The sequence below is a fragment of the Prionailurus viverrinus genome, chromosome C1 (assembly GCF_022837055.1).
Source record: "Prionailurus viverrinus isolate Anna chromosome C1, UM_Priviv_1.0, whole genome shotgun sequence".
Lineage (NCBI taxonomy): Eukaryota > Metazoa > Chordata > Mammalia > Carnivora > Felidae > Prionailurus > Prionailurus viverrinus.
Genome location: NC_062568.1, coordinates 187,650,998 through 187,673,467, shown reverse-complemented (window position 1 = coordinate 187,673,467; position 22,470 = coordinate 187,650,998). Strand labels below are relative to the sequence as shown.

The 22,470-nt window shown below is 37.6% G+C and overlaps 1 protein-coding gene across 13 annotated transcripts in view; it reads right to left on the bottom strand.

The window, feature by feature from the left end:
* ZMYM6 (zinc finger MYM-type containing 6) overlaps nt 1-22,470 on the bottom strand; it is a 60,746-nt gene that overhangs the window by 19,275 nt on the left and 19,001 nt on the right. For 3 of the 13 annotated variants that reach the window (XM_047868998.1, XM_047868999.1, XM_047868997.1), the window contains 10 exons: nt 21,270-21,436; nt 12,513-12,597; nt 11,434-11,683; nt 8,314-8,482; nt 6,103-6,294; nt 3,313-3,463; nt 2,775-2,890; nt 1,431-1,706; nt 1,114-1,264; nt 359-531 (listed from right to left, as the gene is read on the bottom strand). In XM_047868998.1, the coding sequence (XP_047724954.1) occupies nt 359-531; nt 1,114-1,264; nt 1,431-1,706; nt 2,775-2,890; nt 3,313-3,463; nt 6,103-6,294; nt 8,314-8,482; nt 11,434-11,683; nt 12,513-12,597; nt 21,270-21,362 (1,656 nt within the window). In that variant the 5' untranslated portion in view covers nt 21,363-21,436. Of the gene's footprint in view, nt 1-358; nt 532-1,113; nt 1,265-1,430; nt 1,707-2,774; nt 2,891-3,312; nt 3,464-6,102; nt 6,295-8,313; nt 8,483-9,659; nt 9,752-11,433; nt 11,684-12,512; nt 12,598-20,157; nt 20,305-20,338; nt 20,420-21,269; nt 22,455-22,470 lie in introns of those variants that run through there. The other 10 variants (XM_047869003.1, XM_047868996.1, XM_047869000.1 and 7 more) reach the window with 10 other exon arrangements.

The following is a 22,470-nucleotide window of genomic DNA, read 5'->3' as shown; positions in this document are numbered from 1 at the left end:
CTTCAAATTCATCAGAGTAACCTTCTGAATGAGACAGCCACTTAAAGGCAACATAACTATAAAGGCAACTTAAAGGCAACTTGAAAGAACTCAGTGATAAATAAGGTTCGTGTGCCTCAAGAGAAAACAAAAGATAAAAATAAAAGGAATATACCCTCAAACAACAACAAAGCCTCCAGATATCATATGCTCTTTACCACCAAAATTTCATGTTTATATTCAACTGAATTTTGCTTTGGGAGCCCATAATTTATTTTACCCAGTTCTAAACACTAAATTTTACTTCACATGATCTGAACGTATTTAAGAAAATAATTTGTACTAACTTCAGAAAACCAAAAAGGTGTATTACATTTACCTGATAAAACAAAACTGTAAATTTGGACATGCAATCTTCACAACAGAACTCTTCTAGCTTTCCTTCCAATCGATTTTCTACCAAATTAGGGGATGTCTGTGAGCAGTAACTGCACATCTTACAGTAATTCCCCCAGCGCTCTCCAAAGTCACGGGCAGAGAGGAATTTGCAAACTGAGAACCAGAAGGGATGAAAGGAAGAAACATCAAACTTACATTAACTCGAAGGAGGTAAAGTGAGTTTCCACAGTCTCAGACACCAACTAAGCTAGTTTCTTGCTTGCTTCTTAAGCCAAGAAGCAGTAATTGCTTAAGTATCCTCTTTACAAGTGGGTGCAAGAACAGGAAGATCTCTCAAGTCACTGATAAACTTATGAAGAGATTTTTTACACTCTAACCTAATACCATTGACCGAATTACCTTTCAAAAGTTTTTTTTTTTAGTTTTAAGCAATTTATTTAGATGGCTGTAATTTTAAAAATCACTACAATTTGGCAAATCATAATCACAAATATAATATTTAAATTTGTTTCAAGTTTTTCTTTGAGATTATTATAATATTTAAAAAGACTTTAAAGTGAATTAAGCATGAAAAATAAAATGAATTAAGTATAAACTCAAGAAAGAAAAAAACCTGAAATTATACCTAAAACAAAATTACTTGAAAATTAATTGTAGAATAGCCCAACTCAGCATGAACTACTTTGTACCAACCACAAGCTCTGTGGATAAAGCTGAACCGCTTGCTTTCTTTACCTTCACTACAGAATGGCTTATCAACCCCTGAGAATCGGACAGTCTCCTTTATAATTTTCTGCAGTTTACAGTAATCACACATTGCCATAACTTTATTTTTCTTTTTGTATTCATCAGAACAAGTCTTGCCACAAAAAAGAAACATTCTACCCTGCAGAGATTAAAAAAAAAAAGTCATTAAGACCTAATTAACAGTTGCTTTATCTTTAAGAAATCATTCTCATTTCAAAGCAAATGAAGTGACTGTCAAAGATGAAAAGATAAATGCTTCTAATGGATATGTTTACAATTCAATCCCTTTCATAATTTCTCTTTACCTTGTAGAACAGAAGTTCTGGTTTTGTGGCAAACAGATGGTTACAGTGCTGACACTTGAGTTTAACAAGTGTCCGGGTTAAAGCAACTTGCTGGGATGGGGCCGCAAGAGGCCGGAAACTGGCTGCAGGAGAGCCACTGATGGAGGCAGGGGAACCAGCAGAGGTGTTACCTCCTCCAGCTGATACTGATGACCCAGCCGGTGGGCTTACAACCCCTTGGCCCTGAGACAGGGACACCGCTGACGAGTTTGTTCCTTTTGGCTTGTTAAATACATTCTGAACGAACACAAATAAGGCAAAGATTTTAGCAACTGAGAAACAACTTGGTAATTTTCATTTTCTCATTTTAATAAACTACTACCTGTAACATTTTATAAATATTTTTTAACATTTTATAAAGTAGTTCACAGAAAGAGTTTAAATGGCATACTTCCAGAATAGAAGGACTGAGAAATGCAACATAAAAAGGTTTAAGAACTTGAATTCAGGCTTTCCAAACACCTCTAATATAGAGCTCTAATAAACTAGAGCAGGCCCCTTCTTTTCCCCCAAAATACCCCTCCATCTGCATTCCCATCACCACCCAGCCTCTGATGGCTATTATGAGTACAGTGGAGGGGCGCCTGGGTGGCTCAGTCAGTTGAGCGTCTGACTTCGGCTCAGGTCATGATCTCATGGTCCGTGAGTTCGGGCCCCACGTCGGGCTCTGTGCTGACAGCTCAGAGCCTGGAGCCTGCCTTGGATTCTATGGCTCCCTCTCTCTCTACCCCTACCCCGCTCATGCTCTGTCTCTCTGTCAAAAATAAATAAACATTAAAAAAAAAAAAAAAAGAGTACAGTGACCACCAGTAGTCTCTTTCTTCCTGGTGCCAGGGACATTGCATCAGGCACCTTGCCACCCCAGGGGATCACTAAACTCTACCTTCTCTGTGTATCTCTCAGAGAGTGAGGAGCAAATGGGACAAGAAAATGGAGGCTTATGATTCCATGCCAGGAGTCAATACATATCTGGCCCATGATGAGAGGGACACATGAGCACATCACCGTGCCACCTATCTGAACCTTATCTTAGCTTCCATCCTTTTGAAAAGGATAGCGCCAAGGGCAAAAGTAGGAGGGAAGGGCAGTTTAGGTAAGGACCTTGAATATAGGAAGAGGGCACTGAGGCTCAATACCTGGCTTAGACATTTTGCAGAAATGACTTCTGGGACCAGAGTTGAACAGAATTTTTTTCTTTCTAACTTGAATTTACTCTTTTGTAAATATGGACCTTCAGCAGTTCACATATTGCCATTCCCCAATGCCTAAGAGCACTTAGGGGTAAAATACTACCTCAGATCATACCTGGAAAGCCACCACACAACTGGAGCTGCAGAAGCTATAGATAGTTCCATTGGACATGGCTAGGTGATACTGAGGGATTGCTGAGGTTTTACAACTATGACATGAAACCTGGACACCTTGGCAACAACAACAAAAAAAGCCAATGAATAAGCTACATAGATGAACACATGATCCCAAAGGGTATTAGGGGAATTAAAAAATATTCAGTAATATACAAAGCCAAAATCAAGCAACCTTACAATAATCTGTAAAGCTAAGTGTAACTAATCTCAGTTAAATTCCACTTACACAAAAACTAACTTGGAACTTACAAGTGTGGTTTTTATTTCTTTCTTTTCACATATGGAACTACAAAATAAATGCCTCAACCAAACCAGTGAAAAACTATTTTCACTTACAAATCAGTTCTTTGAAACTAAACTTTGGGTCTTTATTTAACCACACAGATAAATTCAATTTGTAACAAAATGAAACAAAAGCAGCTACATTGTTCTTTAATAGTTACTAAATCTATAAATTTATCCAATGTAAACATTACCTGAAGAAATAACGGTCTTAACTCTATAAGCAGATAAGCAATTAATAGAGCAGAAAAGTTCGGTTTTTCCTGAGTCGTTGGTAGTCTCAATCATTTCTGCTGAAGGCCTCAATGATTTCCCCAAGGCGTATGGAGGAGTTTGGGCTGAATTCTATCAAGAAAATAAAATAACATTTAGATACCTAGCACAAACACACACGTTGTTTAAGAAAAGAAAAAAGAAAAACTAACTATAAAGATTGCCTTTTGATTGAAATATCTGAGCTCAGAGGACTATGAGGCCACTCTAACTATAGATTTTTCTGGAAGTTGGGATGTGAGAAAAATAAGTTCTTTCAGACAATAATGAAATGTAAACTGAAGAAAATGAGTAACTACACTCACATACATTAACAACAAAACACGTTAAAGGTAATGAATTTGGTATTTGTTATACACTTTTCTCATTAAAAATAATCTAAGATGACCAGGTAATCCATGAACCAAAGGGCCATCCTCAATAGTCTTGGACATCAATCTATAAGACTGTCTACCACCTTTAAGGTTACATAATCAGTAAGACTCTTTAGCAGGAGGAAACAGAAATGATGCTTAATGTAAATTAGGAGATCTTACAGAACTACCTGTTTTTTAAGCTGAGTTTTACACCAAAATGTGTCTGTAACTTTACTCATATTTTAAGAAACAATAATTACGATGGCTACCATTTATACAAATTACCAATATTATTACTTATTCAGTGCTTACCAGGAGCCAGGCCCTATACTAAATACTCTGTATTTAACATATATACTGTATCATGAAATCCTTCAAACAACATTTGAAATACTTTTAAAAATTATATTAACAAGAAGTTTAAATTAATTTTAATTCAATTAACAAATAAACAGAAAAGTGGGAGATTAAACATTTCATCTCGCTCCAAAGATCCAGGCTAACCATTACACTATACTGTCATTGACACAACATAGTCTCTCAACAAGAAATTATATGGGGAATTAAACAGTAGGAAAATACAAATTGTTGGGACTGCAAGCTGGTGCAGCCACTCTGGAAAACAGGATGGAGGTTCCTCAAAAAACTAAAAATAGAACTACCCTATGACCCAGCAATTGCACTACTAGGCATTTATCCACGAGATACAGGTGTGCTGTTTCTGAGGGACACATGCACCCCAATGTTTATAGCAGCACTATCGACAATAGCCAAAGTATGGAAAGAGCCCAAATGTCCATCAATGGATGAATGGATAAAGAAGATGTGATATATATATATATATATATATATATATATATACACACATACACACACAATGGAGTATTACTCGGCAATCAAAAAGAATGAAATCTTGCCATTTGCAACTACGTGGCTGGAACCGGAGGGTATTATGCTAAGTGAAATTAGCCAGTCAGAGAAAGACAAATATCATATGACTTCACTCATGAAAACTTTAAGAGACAAAACAGATGAACATAAGGGAAGGGAAACAAAATATATAAAAACAGGGAGGGGGACAAGACATAAAAGACTCTTAAATATGGAGAACAAACAGAGGGTACTGGAGGGGTTGTGGGAAGGGGGATGGGCTAAATGGGTAAGGGGCATTAAGGAATCTACTCCTGAAATCACTGTTGCACTATATGCTAATTTGGATGTAAATTTTTAAAAATTAAATAAATTTATTAAATTTATTAAATTAATAAATAAATAAAAATCTTTGCCAAAAAAGAAAAGAAAATATAAATTGTGAAGTTTCACTATATACTCTTCCTGGTGAAAGAGGAATATCACTTATACAGTTGACAGAGTATAATACCAGCAACAAAATTAGAAACAGAACGGATTTTTGGATCACATATATAAAAAAAACACAAGTTTTATTCTTGTGAAAACAGTAACCAAAATGCCAAAAGTGGTAACTCCTTGAAAAGGGATACTTCTCACAGATCAATGTCCAACACCAACTACTTGGAGGAATTAAAAATAAATCAAACTTGCTAACTGAAAAAATTTAGTTATCATTTATGCTTTTTTAGAAAAATAACTTTTTAAATACTTCATTCAGTAATAATTAACATAGATATCTATTTAGTAACCAAATGAATCTATTATTCATTACAACAAATAAAAATTAGGTAAAGTAGTCGAATAAGGCATGTTGCCAAAATAATTACAATTCATCCCAAAACACATTAAAAAAATATATTTTCTAGGGGTGCCTGGGTGGCTCGGTTGGTTGGGCGTCCAATTCTTGGTTTCCGCTCAGGGCATGATCTCATGGTTCATGGGATGATCAAGCTCCACGTGGGGCTATGCACTGACAGTGCAGAGCCTGCTTAGGACACACACTCTCTCTCTCTCTCTCTCTCTCTCTCCCCCCCCCCCCCCCGTCTCTCTTCCCCTCCCTGGCTCTCTCTCTCTCTCAAAATAAATAAACATTAAAAAAATTTTTTTAAATACGTATTGTTTTTTCCTAAAAGGAAAAAGAGAAAGATATGCTTTAGATCTACTGATTTTTAACATCTTATGCCTGTTGGCCACAGTTTATTTAAAATAATATGGAGCTTTCTCCACTTACCAATATATCATAAAACATTTCTGACTCACAGAAAATCATGAAAGTACATTAGTGTATCATTTCACTATAGTCAACACACCACCAGGACCTATCCCATTTTTCTGGAGGGGAAATCACACCCCAAAATCAATTGATGGGAAGAGCCCACTCGTTTATTTTAACCTCATCCCTGCACAGCCATCCTGGAAGGAGTGACGGACGGGCCTTTATACCTGCTTATATGCTGTGACGCTTGTTGAACTAAACACCTTCTGGGACCGGCAAGGCCCAGAGCTGCTGTAGCAGTAGCCCCCACAGTTCTCACAACAGTTCATGGTGAGGTTGTTGGCGGAGTGAAATTTTGAGAAACAGGCATCACTACAAAGACCATGTACCACATTTTGATATTTAACTTCAAATCGGATCTAGGAAATAAAACACAAACACATCCAAAATAAGTAAAGCCAATTAAAAATCTCTGATCTCTGGTCACGGCAGGTTTGCTGAAGAAGACCACCAGCCTTGTGGGATTGGCTGTCAGAGTCCACACAAGAGGCTAGGAATATTGTACACAAAGATTCTTGATGTTCTTGGGGTGCGTGGGTGGCTCAGTGGGTTGAGCATCCAACTTGGGCTCAAGTCACGATCTCGCAGTCCTTGAGTTCGGGCCCCGCGTCGGGCTCTGTGCTGACAGCTCAGAGCCTGGAGCCTGCTTCGGATTCTGTGTCTCCCTCTCTGTCTGCCCCTCCCCCACTCGTGCATGCCCTCTCTCTTTCTCTCTCTGTCAAAAATAAACATCAAAAAAAATTTAAAAAAAAAACAACATTCTTGATGTTCTTGAGCAAATGCCTAAAAATGCAGCATATAGAAAATACACAGAACAGATTACAAATGAAAAGTTGAGTATGGTTAAAGGGGAACCAGATGTTAAGAAATCAGAAGACCAACTGCAGGATGGCCAACTAGTAGAGGTGATTCTTCAGGCTGAAATGAACCAAGTCTGGCAAGAAAACTTTAGAGTGGAAACCATGGGAGCCTTTAATGGAAGAGCCTCCTGCCAACCAATGGAAATGGCCAATATAATCATCATTAAATGACTAGCGTGTTGATGGGAAACTGATATAATTAATATTCTGTAATATTAAAAATGTTTCCTTATTATTGATGCCTTATAAACAAGAAAACTAATACAGAACATACTTAGAGTTGTTAAAACTGATGACTGTGGTAACAGGGATTGGTGAATCCATATTTGATATGTAAAGCATTCATGTAAATTATTTCAAAGATGGTTTTTTTGTTTTGTTTTTTTATTTTTTTTAATTTTTTTTTCAACGTTTTTTTATTTATTTTTGGGACAGAGAGAGACACAGCATGAACAGGGGAGGGGCAGAGAGAGAGAGGGAGACACAGAATCGGAAACAAGCTCCAGGCTCTGAGCCATCAGCCCAGAGCCTGACGCGGGGCTCGAACTCACGGACCGCGAGATTGTGACCTGGCTGAAGTCAGACGCTTAACCGACTGCGCCACCCAGGCGCCCGTTTTGTTTTTTTAACAGAGAGGTTGTGCAAATATCTGAAAGTTAATTGGAAAAATTCCTACAGATTTTTAATGCAGAGGCCATAACTGAAATGTGAAGTATTTTTAGTAGTGTCTTCAACACATCATTTAATGTTTTTTATCCTGAAAAAAATAGGAAAGGTACTTAATTATTATTATTGTGTAGATAAATTTATAAATCACTGAAGTGAAGTACTAAGAGTAAAAACCATCAAATTATAGTTGTACAGCTGAGGAAACTGATTTGGTATTTGAAAGAAAGACTTCTTATTTATAGCGGTAATTGTAAAAACATTTTTTTTGTCTCATTTAAAGAAGGTAGCTTTCTGTTGCTTAGCCTTTTGTTTTCTTGATCAACCAAAGTAAATCAAGGTAGAGATAGAATTTATATAAAAGAAGAGACATAAAGAGTTCCTAAAGTTTATCAGACTTATGAATAGGCTTATATTCAGAACTCCTTAGTCACACATGGGTTGTAACTTCAAAGTAGAATCACTAGGTGGTTTCCACTAAGTTTCCAATATGAGTGCAGTTGGGTATCAAACTGAAGATAAATGCTATCGCAGGAAAGAAACAGTTGGCATAAATTACTTTTAATGTGTCCTCACCCTTTCTTCCTAGACCCTATCATTTCTAAATACCTAAGTTGGTATTTTTTAACTTCAAGACAGTACTCTTTTGTGTTTGTACGCATATGTGCGCGTTTTGCTATTCCTTGTGTTTTGCTATCCCTGACTCAATTCAGAATTTTTAGAATGAGAAAAATTTTTTCCCCAATATATTTCTCCCCTACAATGCTATAAATTGAATGGTAAATAAATATTAAATGAAAAAAAATCTCTGATCTCTGAGCAGAATCCCAGGAAAGGTACAATGTAACTTACATCAGCATTCTTCTGACACATGCTGCACTTGGTTGAAATGCTGTTAGTATATATGGTAACAACAGGCTTCTTCTTTAGCTCATAAGAAGAAAGGCATGATTGGCTGCAGAAATCTTTGCTAGAATTTTCAAAACGGGTCGTGATCACATCCTTTGGATTTAAAATGTCTCTAAAAATAAATAACAAAAGGCAAAATGAAATATGTTCTTCATAATTGTAATTTCTTCCTCTTTGTGAGCTAAAATAACTATGTTTACTAAGGGCAGCTATTGCATGCTAGAAAATGGCTGGCCAGGGATAAGACATCTGAAAACCTGGGCCTGATGATTAGTTCTGTTAGTTAGCTGGGTGACAATGAGTGAGGTAATTACTCTCTCAATTTCCTCATGTAGAAAATGGGTTTATGATACCTAATTTATAGATGTGTTGAGGGAAAATTATATTTAAAATATATCCAGCCAGATGTTCATGACAAAAGCCGTGAGGCTTCCAGCTCCAACCAAGTTTCATCCACTGGAGCCAATGGAAGAAGTGGCCATCCCTCAAGTCCAGACCACAAAACCCTTGTCCTCTTACTAGCCAGCAGCTGCTAAGAGTAGGAACATCAGAGACAAAGAATGACATGTTTGTTTGTTTTTTAATTTAAATGCAAGATTTGGGAAACAGATGAACTACCGAAGATTAATATAAAAAATAAGCATGATATATAAAACTGAACTATAACTGAAGAGATCAAAGAAACTGAGGACAAAAGAACTATTAAGGTTTGGTAGCAGAGGACAGATGGAAATAAGAATAAGACAGAAAGAACACAAATAACTGAGTCATTCTGTAAGATTCCTCAAGTTATTTTGTAAGAGCCCATTGATGCAATACGCACTAACGGTAAAAACAAAGGCTGAGTATTGCCATTTTCTGACAAGTATAAAAAAACTAAAGGAAATGGTCAGTAATCAGAAGCACTAGTATAAGCCACGAAGAATATAATGGCAATAATATTATATACAGTAATGTGTACTAAGTAATTGCTATGTACCAGACATCATTCTCTTTACTCAAATTATCCAACTTAATTTTCACAAAAATTCTGTGAGATAAGTATTATTATAATTGCCATTTTACAGATGAGGAGACCAAATCGGAAAGGTTAAATAACTTGTCAAAGTCACAAACTGGTAAGCAATGAAGCCAGAATACAAATTCTAGGCAGTCTGATTCCACATTCAGTGGTTCATCATTCCACTCTTCTGCCTCCCATCCTGTGCCTTTATTATACAAAACTGTTTCACAGTAAACTATTTACGAATAACAATAACAACAAAGTACTTTAATTTTCTAAAACTCACCTAACCTTAAAAATAGGACAGTGAATCTTGGAAACCAAGTGGATATGCTTACACACGGATGAAGTTATTAATTTTGAATAGTGATTTTTCTACTAAAAACAAAGCAATAAAGAATGTTATTTAATAATGTGAATCTGCCAGTGGTATAATATACATATATGTAAACCAAAGTGAATGACTTTTTAATGGAAATCTGTGCACATGAATATAAATGCATTCTAAACCTTATGCATCCAAATGAATCTTACACCTTAACTTTAATCTTAGAAAAACCATACATCTTCCAAAAACATGGCTCCAACATTCTTCTACTTTATCCTTTATTTACAATAACTCTAAGAACAACTTTTCAAAGTTATAGTCAAGTATCATGTTTAACAGTGTGACTCAGTTTAATCGTCTACGGTAGTCAACTGATAAGGCATCAAGCAACTTCTGACAATTTGTAAAAATCAAACCCATGGTTTAAAGATAGATTTGTCACCTATCTTGGTCTAAAGGAAAGTTTCATAGGCTCTGAACGCAATGCCAAATCAAGAGAGCAAAAAAATTTTTGAAAAGGAGCAGCGCTGTGGTAGAACATCTCTGACAAGAGTAAATATTTAAAAAAAATAATATGCATTTAGATGTATAACTTGTGCTGTGTTCTTTAAAATTTAATTCACTTTATTTTGATATTTGATATGTTGAAACGGAGTATCTAAAAACAGAAAACTAAACTTACCCTTCTAGATCAGTTTCACGAGAATGCTATAGAAGAGTTTAAGTAAGGTATTAGAATGGCATTTTAGAACAAAACTAAATTTGAATATTTATGTAAAATATTTTTAAATTCCTCTGTCCTTTTAGTTGGAGATTTTCATTTTAACATGATCTACTTTTAGATACTTAAGGCCAACACCCCAAACAGATAAAGAAACTGTCGTAGATCTCCAAAGACAAAATAGGGGCCTAGAAATAATATGTTAAGATACATGATGTGCTAAGCCCTGGGCTAACATTGTCTCATTAAAATCTGAGGAAGTAGATACTATTTACCAATGAAGAAACTGAGGCTTAAAAAAAATTAAACATCTAGCCCCAATGTCATATAGTCAGTAAGGGATAGAGCGTGATCTACACAATAAGCTCTTAACTTTTTTCACTCTACATTAACACTTCGGACAACACAATACATTCTTAGAACTACATTACCACGGGAAGAGGCAGAACATGCCAAATTTTTCAAACACACTAAGGTAGAGAAAGAAGTTTATGTGGCTTTGTTACTATTTCTTCCTCTCTCTGCATCTATGTGTGACTATAAAGCAGTAACTTCAAAGAACTTTTTTTAAGAAATAAACACATTATTTTGTGGCCATTTAGGGATTTTTTTTTAACCTTCTAAAGAATTAACTAACCTTTTATATACTATTATAAGACCAATGTTATAATATGCTATATACTTCAATAACTTTCAAGATAATAAATAATTGTGAATGGCTGCTGTCTATAGTCACAGGATATATGAGCAGCCCTGCAATTCCCACAAATGGTTTGTTATTTCTTTCCACAGTAAAATTTAAACTTAAAGAGACAGAAAACTAGTTAAGATGATACTTTTAACACCAAGTCTCTTGTTTAACATTACAAAGAATTTGCAAATTTCTCAGCTAAAAAGCTATTTCCATAGAAACGTGCTCAAGAGATTTAAAGTAGCAACAGCATATTTGAACTAAACTAGATACACACTAAAAAAGTAAAGTAAAAAGGGATGTAATTAAGAATTTTATACTTTGAGCAGTTTGTGCAGGTTTTCCTGGGAGGAGTTGGTACGCAGACAGGTGAAGGATATCCAGTGATGCACCGCGTGGAGCAAAAGAGCTGAGTAGATCCTGTCTTATGATATGCAGTTTGCCCTTTATAAAGCATTTTTTTACAACCAGAACAAAAAACCTGAATAGCTACGGCTGGAGCTGAAGGAAGCAATACATTTGGGCCAGATGATGCAAGAGAAAACTGAAAGCCTGGAGTCAACTGTTGGGCTATAAATACAAAATAAGGGGGGGAAAAACAGTTTTAGTATCAACACAAACACATATACATTCTCCATTTTTTACGACAAATTCTCAGTCTCCAAATCCAATTAAACACTCTAAAACAGGGAGTTTCAAACTTTTTTTTTTTTGGGGGGGGGGGAAGGTGTGGGTTCAAACTTTTTTATAACCCATAGTAACAACTATATTTCACTTTATAACCCAGGAGACACATACATACATTTCTGTGTAGGTTTATATGTGTAAAATTTAATAACTGAAACAGTTTTGCAAAATAATGTTTCCTTACTACATGCATCACATTCTTCTAATACAATCTTATTCTATTCTCTCTCCCTCCCCCCACCCACATACACACATGTATATGTGTGTGTGTGTGTGTGTGTGTGTGTGTGTGTGTATTTTTTTTTTAAGATTTTAAGTAATCTCTACACCCAATGTGGGGCTTGAACTCATAACCCTGAGATCAAGAGCCGCATGGTCCACTGACTGAGACAGCCAGGTACCCCTCAATTCCACTTTTTAAAATGCTAGTCAACACCACCTACCCAGTTTAAAAAGTACTGCTTTATCTTAAGGAAAAAAAGACTTACAGGAGGACGTGCTCTCCCTCAGTTCTACTAGTTAGAATATAACAATATTAATCATAATTAACTTACTTGGTCCTATTTCTTTCCTTTTTTTTCCTTTTTTAGATTTTATTTTTAAGTAATCTCTACACCCATTGTGGGACTCGAACTTACAACCCTGAGATCAAGAGTTCCATGCTCTACTGACTGAGTCAGCCAGGTGCCCCATATTCAGTTCTATTTCTTACCAAGAGGACTGTCACTGACTGAAAACACAGCACTAATTTTCAGTTCACTTTCTTGAGTTTTTGGCTTTGGGGCATGTCCATACTCCTTAAAGAAAAAGAAAAGAGAGAAATGAGTACAGTGTTAGTATTTAAATAAACTAGAAATTCAAGAAAAAAATAAGTCTGTCATATCTCTTCTACATTCTAATCATAATCACCTTCACAAATACCTCAAAAATCAAAATTTACAAGTTGTTAGAACAGATTTAAACCTTACAAAAAGGACCTTTCAGAATTGGAAAATCTTTCATGACAGTTATTACTACTTTTCAAATGTAATATATAGGAGTCACATACAGCTACTTCAATGTTCAGCACTACCCTTACTTTAGTCTGTGTTTGTAAGAAAATGATAAATAACATTAAGTCTGAATGATGTAGAGTTTGGATCCAATTACAGATCTACAAACTGTCATATCTGTTAATGGCATAAAGACACAATGCAATCTGTTTGTTATACATAACATCATCACAGCCTAAATCAGATTTATTCTAATTATGTATTCTTTAAAATACTTTAAGATGAAATATAATCATAAAACAAAGTTTTATTTTTTTACAAGACAAAATTCTAAAAATACATATATCAATTTTAAAAAAGACTTCTTTGGGGCGCCTGGGTGGCGCAGTCGGTTAAGCATCCGACTTCAGCCAGGTCACGATCTCGCGGTCCGTGAGTTCGAGCCCCGCGTCGGGCTCTGGACTGATGGCTCAGAGCCTGGAGCCTGTTCCCGATTCTGTGTCTCCCTCTCTCTGCCCCTCCCCCGTTCATGCTCTGTCTCTCTCTGTCCCAAAAATAAATAAACGTTGAAAAAAAAAATTTTTTTAAAAGACTTCTTTATTGAGATCACAACCATCCTACATTATGTTGTTGTTAAAATAGCCTTACATACTTCAAAATAAAAACTTAAGGGGCACCTGGGTGGCTCAGTCAGATAAACGTCCGACTTCAGCTCAGGTCACAATCTCACAGCTTGTGGGTTTGAGCCCCACATCAGGCTCTGTGTTGACAACTCAGAGCTTACTTCAGATTGTGTCTCCCTCTCGTTCTCTGCCCCTCCCCCACTGTGTTCCGTTTCTCTCAAAAATAAACATTAAAAAATTAAAAAAAAAAAAGTCTTACTTTTCTGAAACAATGGTGATAATAAATAGTAGTTGTATTTTACATCCTTATACTTAGCAAAATAAATGATGGGTATGTCAGCTCCCAAAGCTACTTTTGGAACTGCTTTGGACTATTACATGCCAAAGACTAGGAACCACTGCATTAATTTACCACTTCCCATAGTGTACATTGTGGCGCCAAATGAGCTGCTGCCTATGAGTAGGGACTACAGTATCTTCTTTATAGGTGAGGAAAGTGAAGCTTAGAGATGGTTCAGCACTTTGTCCAAGGTCACAAAGATACTAAGTGCACAAACGGGAATCAAACCTAGGTCTATCTGTTTCAAAAGCCATGCTATCTCCCTCATAGATGGACAAATATAAAAAAAATTACTATAATGAATTCAAACCCCAGCCCCCACCAGAAATTAAGCTCCCAACTCCTTTCACTCATAGCACCTGTCACAATATGTCACTTCTTATTTATTTGGGTGATACTTTGTTTGTCTAGCATCCTTCTTCTTTACCCCAAATGTGCAAGACTGAAAGGACCATGGCCATCAAGAACAGGCACGATATCTGTTTTTCTGCCTCTGCACACTCAACATGTGGCACAGTTAACATAACCTAACAGAGAAGGCTCTGGGTTCTGACAGAAGCAGAAGCAGATGTGATCTTGACTCAAACAAATCTTTTAATCTTTTCTAGTTTCAATTTCCTTATCTACAAAATATATTATCTAACCCACAGGGCCATGACGGAGGGATAAATGATTTAATATAGATGAAGTATGTAGCATGATCCCTTACAGATAACCCAAAACTGAAGCATGATTTATACACAAAAATGCTAGCTTTTAATACTTTCACAATTATAGCATTTAATAAATATTTGTTGAGGGGCACCTGGGTGGCCCAGTCGGTTGAGCATCCGACTTCGGCTCAGGTCATGAACACACGGTTCGTGGGTTCGAGCCCCGGTTCGGGCTCTGTGCTGGTAGCTCAGAGCCTGGAGCCTACTTCGGATTCTGTGTGTGTGTGTGTGTGTGTGTGTGTCTGTCTCTCTCTCTCTCTCCCTGCCCCTCCACAGCTCATGCTCTGTCTCTAAGAATAAACATTAAAAAATGTTTTAAATTTTAAAAATATAATAAATAAACAAATATTTGTTGAGGAGCACCTGACTGGCTCAGTTGGTTGAGTGTCCAACTCTTGATTTCAGCTCAGGTCATGATCCCAGGGTTGTGGGATCAAGTCCTGCATCAGGCTCCGTGCTGAGCATGGAGCCTACTTAAGATTCTCTCTCTCTCTCCCCTTGCCCCTCTCCCCCCTCTTTCTCTGAAAAACTAAATCAATCAATAGACAAATAAATATTTCTTGAATGAATGAGTCCAAGTGGATAGTCTTACATATACTAAAATAATAATGTTTATTTATTGGCACTTGCATAAAAAAGAGAGGAAGTTAAAAGTACCTATATACACCCTCCTTCAAATTACCAAAAAGAACACTTAAGAATCAATATAAAATTAATTTGCCCTATCATCAACTCAATCTCTAATATTTTTCTAACATGCCTGTTAAATTTCCCCCGATTATTTCCTTTTACTTCACAAAGTAACTGTTCCAAACCATCACTGCCAAGTCACAACCATGCAAATGTCCAGCTCCCTGATGTTTAAATTTCACCAAGAAAAACAGAAACAAAGAACTCCCTCAACACTCTGATTCCCCCCCACCACCATGCCTACAAATTGATCAACAAACTGTCCTCCTATCTTCCAGGAAAAAGCAACCTTCTTACATGACTGACTAAAAACAGGCTTGCGTTTGGGATCCTGCTCCCTCTCCCATCTTTAAGCACTCCATAGTATCATGTATCTTCAGCCTCTCACCACCTCCATGCTGGTTTTCTCCTCTCAGGTTATAAGGAACCTATTTCTTAAGGAACTACTTACTACCCTCTTCTCTCCCCTTCCAATCAGTCAGTGAAAAAGTGCCTCATTCTTTCTCTACTTCTTTATTTTTCTTTTAAATGCTTATTTATTTTTGAGAAGAAGGGGCAGAGAGAGGTGGGGACAGAAGATCTGAAGCCAGCTCTGCACTGACAGCAGAGAAGCCAGATGTGGGGCTCAAACTCACAAACCCATGAGACATAACCTATGCCGAAGTCAGACACTTAACTGACTGAGCCACCCAGGCACCCCTTCCTTAATCTGATTCCCTCCTGAACCTAATGCTATCAGACTACTGCTTCAACTGAAACTGTTGGCTGTTTTTTTTTGTTTTTTTTTTAAGTTTATTTATTTACTTAAGTAATCTCTACCCCCATCTGGGGCTAGAACTCATGACCCTGAGAACAAGTGTCACATGCTCTACTGACTGAGCCAGCCAGGCACCCTCAATTGAAACTGTTTTAAGATTAACCAATCACCTCACAGTTGCTTAACCCAATGAACACTTTTAGGTTTTATCTTACATGGCTTCTCAGATACATTTGACACTGCCAATGATTCCATTCATTGTCTTCTGGTTCTTACTTCAATTCATTACTATGTCTTTCTACCCTTCATTGATGTTCTTATATTCAACCCTAGGGGTATCAGAAGCCCCTAGAGGTCTTGTTAAGACATAGACTGTTGGGCTTCAACCCCAGTTTCTGACTCAGAAGGTCTGCACCAGGGTCCAAGAATATACATTTCTAACAAGTATCCAGGTAATGCTGAGGCTGCTGATTGCAGGAACTACTTTGAAGCCACTTTGAAGCCCTAAATTAATCCATTTCCTAGCTTTCTGACGTGAGCTCTACTCTCCTCTCTCTACATTTTTTTCCCTGAACAATCTCATCCATATTCGTAACTTCAATTATCACCTATATGAGGTTACCAGATTTAGCAAATAAAAATATAAAATCTTGGTTAAATTTGAATTTCGTATAAACAACAAATAGTTTTTAGTATAAGTATGTCCCAAGTATTGCATGCAACATACTTACAGTAAAAAATAATTACTGTTAACTTGAGAGTCAAATTTAACTGGGCATTCTATATTTTATCTGGAAACACTACACCAAATTTCTAAATACCATCACTTCTTGGCCTTTTGGCTAAGATAAAGTGCAACTCTCTAAATACCATACCCATATATGCAAATGCCTCCCAGTGCAAATTACCAGTTGACTGTCCCACCAGCCCTTTAAACACAACAGATCCCAGGGCACCTGGGTGGCTCAGTCAGTTAAGCGTCCAACTTCAGCTTAGATCATGAACTTGCAGTTCATGAGTTCTAGCCCCACATCGGGCTCTGCGCTGACAGCTCAGAGCCTGGAGCCTGCTTTGGATTCTGTGTCTCCCTCTCTCTCTGCCCCAACCCTCCCCTGCTCATGCTCGCATCTCTCTCTCTCAAAAAAAAAAAAAAAAAGAAAGAAAGAAAGAAAGAAAAAGAAAGAAAAAAAAACATTAAAAATAAACACAACAGATCCCAAACAGTACTTATTACTTCCCCCCAAATCCTGTACCTAGCCCCTCAGTAAACTGTACCATCAAAAACTCAACTTACCGAGGACAGACACTTCTAAGTACTCTGGGACTCCTCCTTGGCCCACATACCTCATATGCTATCTCTAGGTCTGATCAACCCTACCTAAATATCTCAAATTCATTCTCTTTTCTTCTCTTCTTTATTGTTGAACACTCAACCACTAAACATACCACATTCGCTCACCTCTCCATGACTTGACACATGCTATTTTCTATGCCTGAAAACCTTAATTGTTACAACTCAAGTGCTACCTACCCCATGAAGCTGTTCTTTCCTCTCCAGACAGACTTCAGGGCTCCTTCCCCTATTCTCCCAATGTACCTTACACAATTTTTTTAGAGTAATTACATAAGACTGTGATTCTGTATCTGTACAGAGGTGGCACAAAGCAACAGAAAGAATACAAGTTTGAAAAAAAAAAAAAAGAAAGAAAGAATACAAGTTTGAAGCCAGTTCCTATTCCAGTTCTGATGCTGCCTTTGAATTTGGCAAATTACTTAACTTCTCCTTTTCTCAGTTTCCTCATGTGTAAAACGGAGTAAAGATCTGCCCCTCATATGGTTGTAGAATTTAAGTGAGAATGCATACAGCATGCTTAACACAGCTTCTGATGAGGCACGCTCAATAAATAATTACCCCTTTTTCCTGTATCTTTATTCCTCCTTACACTATTAATTTCCTTGAGAGGAGAGGCCCTGTCTTTGCATCTTCTGAAAACTAAATAACTAACACAACTTAGCCTACAGGATCATGGTTAAGGGGTTGGGAATCTCGAACCAGACTGCTTGGGTTTACATTCTAGCTCAACCATTTACTAGTTGTGTGACATTTAACAAGTTACTACCTGTCTCAGCTTCTTTATGTGTAAAGCAGGGATAGTAATAGTATTTAACTCCTGGGTCCTGCTCATCAAATGGGGTAATATATGTACACCACTTACAACAATGTTAAACAAGTGCTATGAATCATAGTTAGCAAGAATAAAAACTCAGTGAATGAATGACAGCTCGACTGTGACTTTAACATCCAGAACAGACTCTTAGTAGAGGTATTCCCCACCTTTCAAAAGTTCATGTAACTCCACTTTGCTTTCACAAAAGACCTAGGTCAGTTCCTGCATTTGCCAACCAAAAGAAATCTGAAGATTTTCACTTTTAAGAGAAAAGGCAAAAAGTGAAAAACAGCCTTCAGCTTTGTTTTGCAGCGAAGTTACAGAGCAGTGTGCAGCATGAGAAGCGAGAGTGGCACCACCGAGCTCCTTTCCCAAGAACCACACTCAGCATCTCAGCATCAACCTGATGCTGCTGTAGCTCTGAACTATGTAAGCATTGGTGCTTTCTCTTCATTTATTTTGTGCACCTGGGAGTAAGATGTGTCCTAAGGTATCAGAAAAGCCTAAGAGTGGTTAGTTTGGGGGGTCTAGGAATACTCAAAATTTTTTCCATATAAACCAATGGTAATCAATTCATTTTACACCATTTCAGCTTACAAAAGTTTTCATAGGAACACTACTTTCAGATGGGGGAGGGGGGAGGCTATATATCAGAAAATATTAAACATTTTCTATTTCTTGCCTCCTATTTTCCGAAATTCGAATGCAACATGGAAAATACTACACATGATTTGTTTAATTGGCTTTTCTATCATAGCCCACACTATCAATTATGAAAAAAAAAAATTACAGCCTATTCACCTTGAGTATCCTTGATATAAACCAAAGAGAACTGAGTTGGTTCGTATCCACTTAAAATGTAAACTGTTAGGGGGATTTTCATTATCATAATTTTGATATTCAGAAAGAACACTCAACTCATAGCACAATATTTGTTAAATTTATGTACCACAGACAAGGCATAATGAAAGAAAAATTGGATCTGGAATTTAAAAAACTGGTTTTGTATCCCAACTTGCTACGAGACCTTGGTGAAGTCACTTATTCCTTCAGGCTCAGTTTCCTCATCTGTGAAACAGAGGCTCTTTTATTCCAATTTTTGAGCATGTACTTTGTGCCAGTCATTTGCCCAGGAATTGAGGATTCAGGTCAAATAACACCAGAGTGTATGTAAACAAAATTCATTGATGTATAGATGCTACAGCAAAAGTGAAAGCAATATACAATAGAAAAAAAGAGAATTACTAATTCTACCCCAGTGACTATTAAACTATGTCTTAAAAGAGGAGAAAACCTAGGCAAAGCTGCCTAGTTTAGAATACCACGGGCAGAAGCAATGGCATGTGCAAAGGGAGAAAACAAAACTCAACAGGATATGCTTTTGAGTAAAATGCAGATAATTTGCAGACTGAGTAGATTCGAAAAGGTGGGAAGGATAACCAATGATACTGAAGACAGAAACAAAGGCCGAAACGTGGATAGTTTGGATGTTACACTAAAAAGTTCACGCTGTATCACACGAGACAGGGTCTTTAAAGGGAATGGTGTCATCAGATCTGTAGAGACACAACAGCATCATTATACAGTGTTTTCAGGGAGGCTGTGACTACGGGAAAAAGGATGAGTAGGAAATACAGTTCAAATGAGAAATAAGAAATAGGGAAGAAAAGGAAGAGACAATAAAAAAATTCTTCAAAGGTAGAATCCACAAAACTTGGCAAACGGAGCAACGGCTTTGGAAGAAGAAGAGTAAGAATTTACCATCTGGGGGGAAAATAAATGTCATGGACGCCACCATCCCCCACCCCACACCCCACGGACACACCTCATAAGCCTTCTCAGCACAGCACAGGAAGACATAGAGTTGACGAATGAAACAAAGTTTTATGGCGTCCCTGTCCTGAAATAATACTGCCTTTAAGATGGTATGAGAAATAAAATATTACCATCATTTATTGTTTTATTATATTATTTATATTTTTAATATTATTAATTTGCTTATGTAATAACTAGAGTCTCAAGCAAAAGAACTGTCCAAGAAGAAAAAAAATTATTTTTTGCCAAAACAACTAACCAATGTCTCCATATTGATCCCCAATCCGGGTTTCCAATCCAGGTTCCTAAGGGTAGCTAGATGATTTTTCTGAACATGTTTATCTCATTCTCCCACTTAAAATCCTGCAATGTCTTCCCACTGCTCTCAGCATGAGCCTCATCCTAGAGGCAGAATAACACAGGCTTTGAAGACTGACTACCTGAATTTGAATCTAGTCTGCCATTTATGAGGTGTGATCCCTGGTAAATTGCTTGACCTCTTTGTACTTCGGTTTCCTCATCTGTAAAATGGGAGTAATAACATGGTTGTGAGAACGATGTCTGCCACAGTCTAAGCACATATATCAATAACAAGTTAATATTTATGAAGTCACACATAATATACACTACACATTGATATATAAATACCATCTATTATCAGTGTTGGTGTTACGATCAACATTATCATCATCACCATTTTCATACCTCTTCTGTTCCAGGCCCACTAGTCTTGCAGTTTTTCAAAAGAACCATGCATCTTTCCAACTCAGGGCTTTCCTATATGCAGATCCCTCTGTCTGGAACACTCCCCACGCATTTGCCTAGTCCATTCATTCTTCATAATTCAGCTTACACATCCTTCCCGCAAGGAAGCCTTCCCTAGCCAGCCTCTGCCCCCAGCCACACGTAGGTCAGACTCCCCATTTTAGGCTTTTCTTGAAAAGCACTTGTCATAGTGTGTAATTATATATATTATTTGATTAATTACTTGTGCAATGTCTATCTCCCCCACTAATGTATAAGCTCAATGAGGGAAAGGACTAAACAGACTCCTCGATCCCCTGATACAGAACAGACCACAAATACTTACAGAATAAAAGGAAACTACTGTCAGATACAAGAGAATTAAAAAAAAAAAAAGGTACCAAGTATAGAAAAACAGTAATACATATTACTTTCCTTTTACAAAAAGAAATAAACAGTTACTAAGGTCTCATTTACAGAGCAGAAAAACCGATTTACCCATCTAATGGGGAGAAAAATCAGCTTGGGTTGTTTTAACATACAAGCCAGAAACTAACTAAAAATCTGAATTCACCAGATAGAAAAGAACTCAAAAATTTTTTTTATTTAATAAAATGAAATGCTTACTTGAGCATTGTCAGGTTCTTCTTTAATTTTGTCCAGAAGTCCCTGCTGTGGTGCCATTGCCTTGCCACATTCACCATCCAAAGGTTCTTTCATTCTAATTGTTTACGTAAAGGAATTCCCCAGTCTAAAACTAATAGATTTCTTCTTGGGGAAGGATAGCTGGACTCCTAAAATACAACATAAAGGATTGGTATTCAGGTTTATTCTTCTCATTTTTTCCTTCATGTTTATATTAAAAGCTTTGTGTTGCGCTCAAGGCTTTAGAGTTGAGCCTTTGAAAAACAATTCTTCTGGGGCCATGACTAACTCTAGTCTCCCCTTCTCCTTCCTTCTGCTCCTTTAGTAGTTCTCACCACATTAGGAAAGTTTCCCGGCCACAGCTCCCAACCTCCCTAATAACTTTAAAGCCAAACGCTCTGGTCTCTCAAATGCTGAAAGTTACAAAGGGAACCAGACCAGCAACCCAAAATATGGGAAGAAATTACCAACCGCTCAGAGGAAAGGACTCGGAAAACAGTTTCTGACTCCAGGAGAATTAGTACTTGGAGGCCCACCTCTGCTTTTATTTCTCAAAGTGGGGACACACCAAGCTCCCCACCCCCACTTCTAACTCAGCCGCTGCTGGAGGCCTCCATAAGGGCCCCATTTCTTGGCCTAAAGATAGACCAGAGCTCCAAATGCCATCACAAGTGAACAACAGTACACCCTTGTTTAAAGCGGACCACCTGCACCTTCCAGGGTCTCCCTGGGAACCATTCCCACGAATAAGCCCCCCTAAGCTTTGCTTCTTAAATGCTTTCCTGTAAACAAGAAATTCTATTAGCCATTCAGCAGATTTCCGTTCCCCTAAGGGTAAACGTTCTAAACCCGAACCAAAAAGGAAGCCCCCCAAAGTTGTCTTTATCCAGAGTCAAGCCAGGCATGGAAATGGGCAACTGGTGGAAAAGCCTGCGGGGAAGAACACATGAGAACTTTCGACCACTTGCCACAGTTACAACCATCTAAGGGTGCTCATCCCTCTTTGGAGTAGGGTATTCGCTCCGAAAGTCTCGTCCCCACCAATAATCTCCACGCCCGTCACCGAGTACAAACGCGGCAACGTTGTATCGGAGGGAGAGAACGCGACCCGCAAATCCCTGTCACCGCGTCCCTGCAGCGAAATCCGCACGGCGTCAGCCGCGCAGCCCGTCCGGCGCCGCCC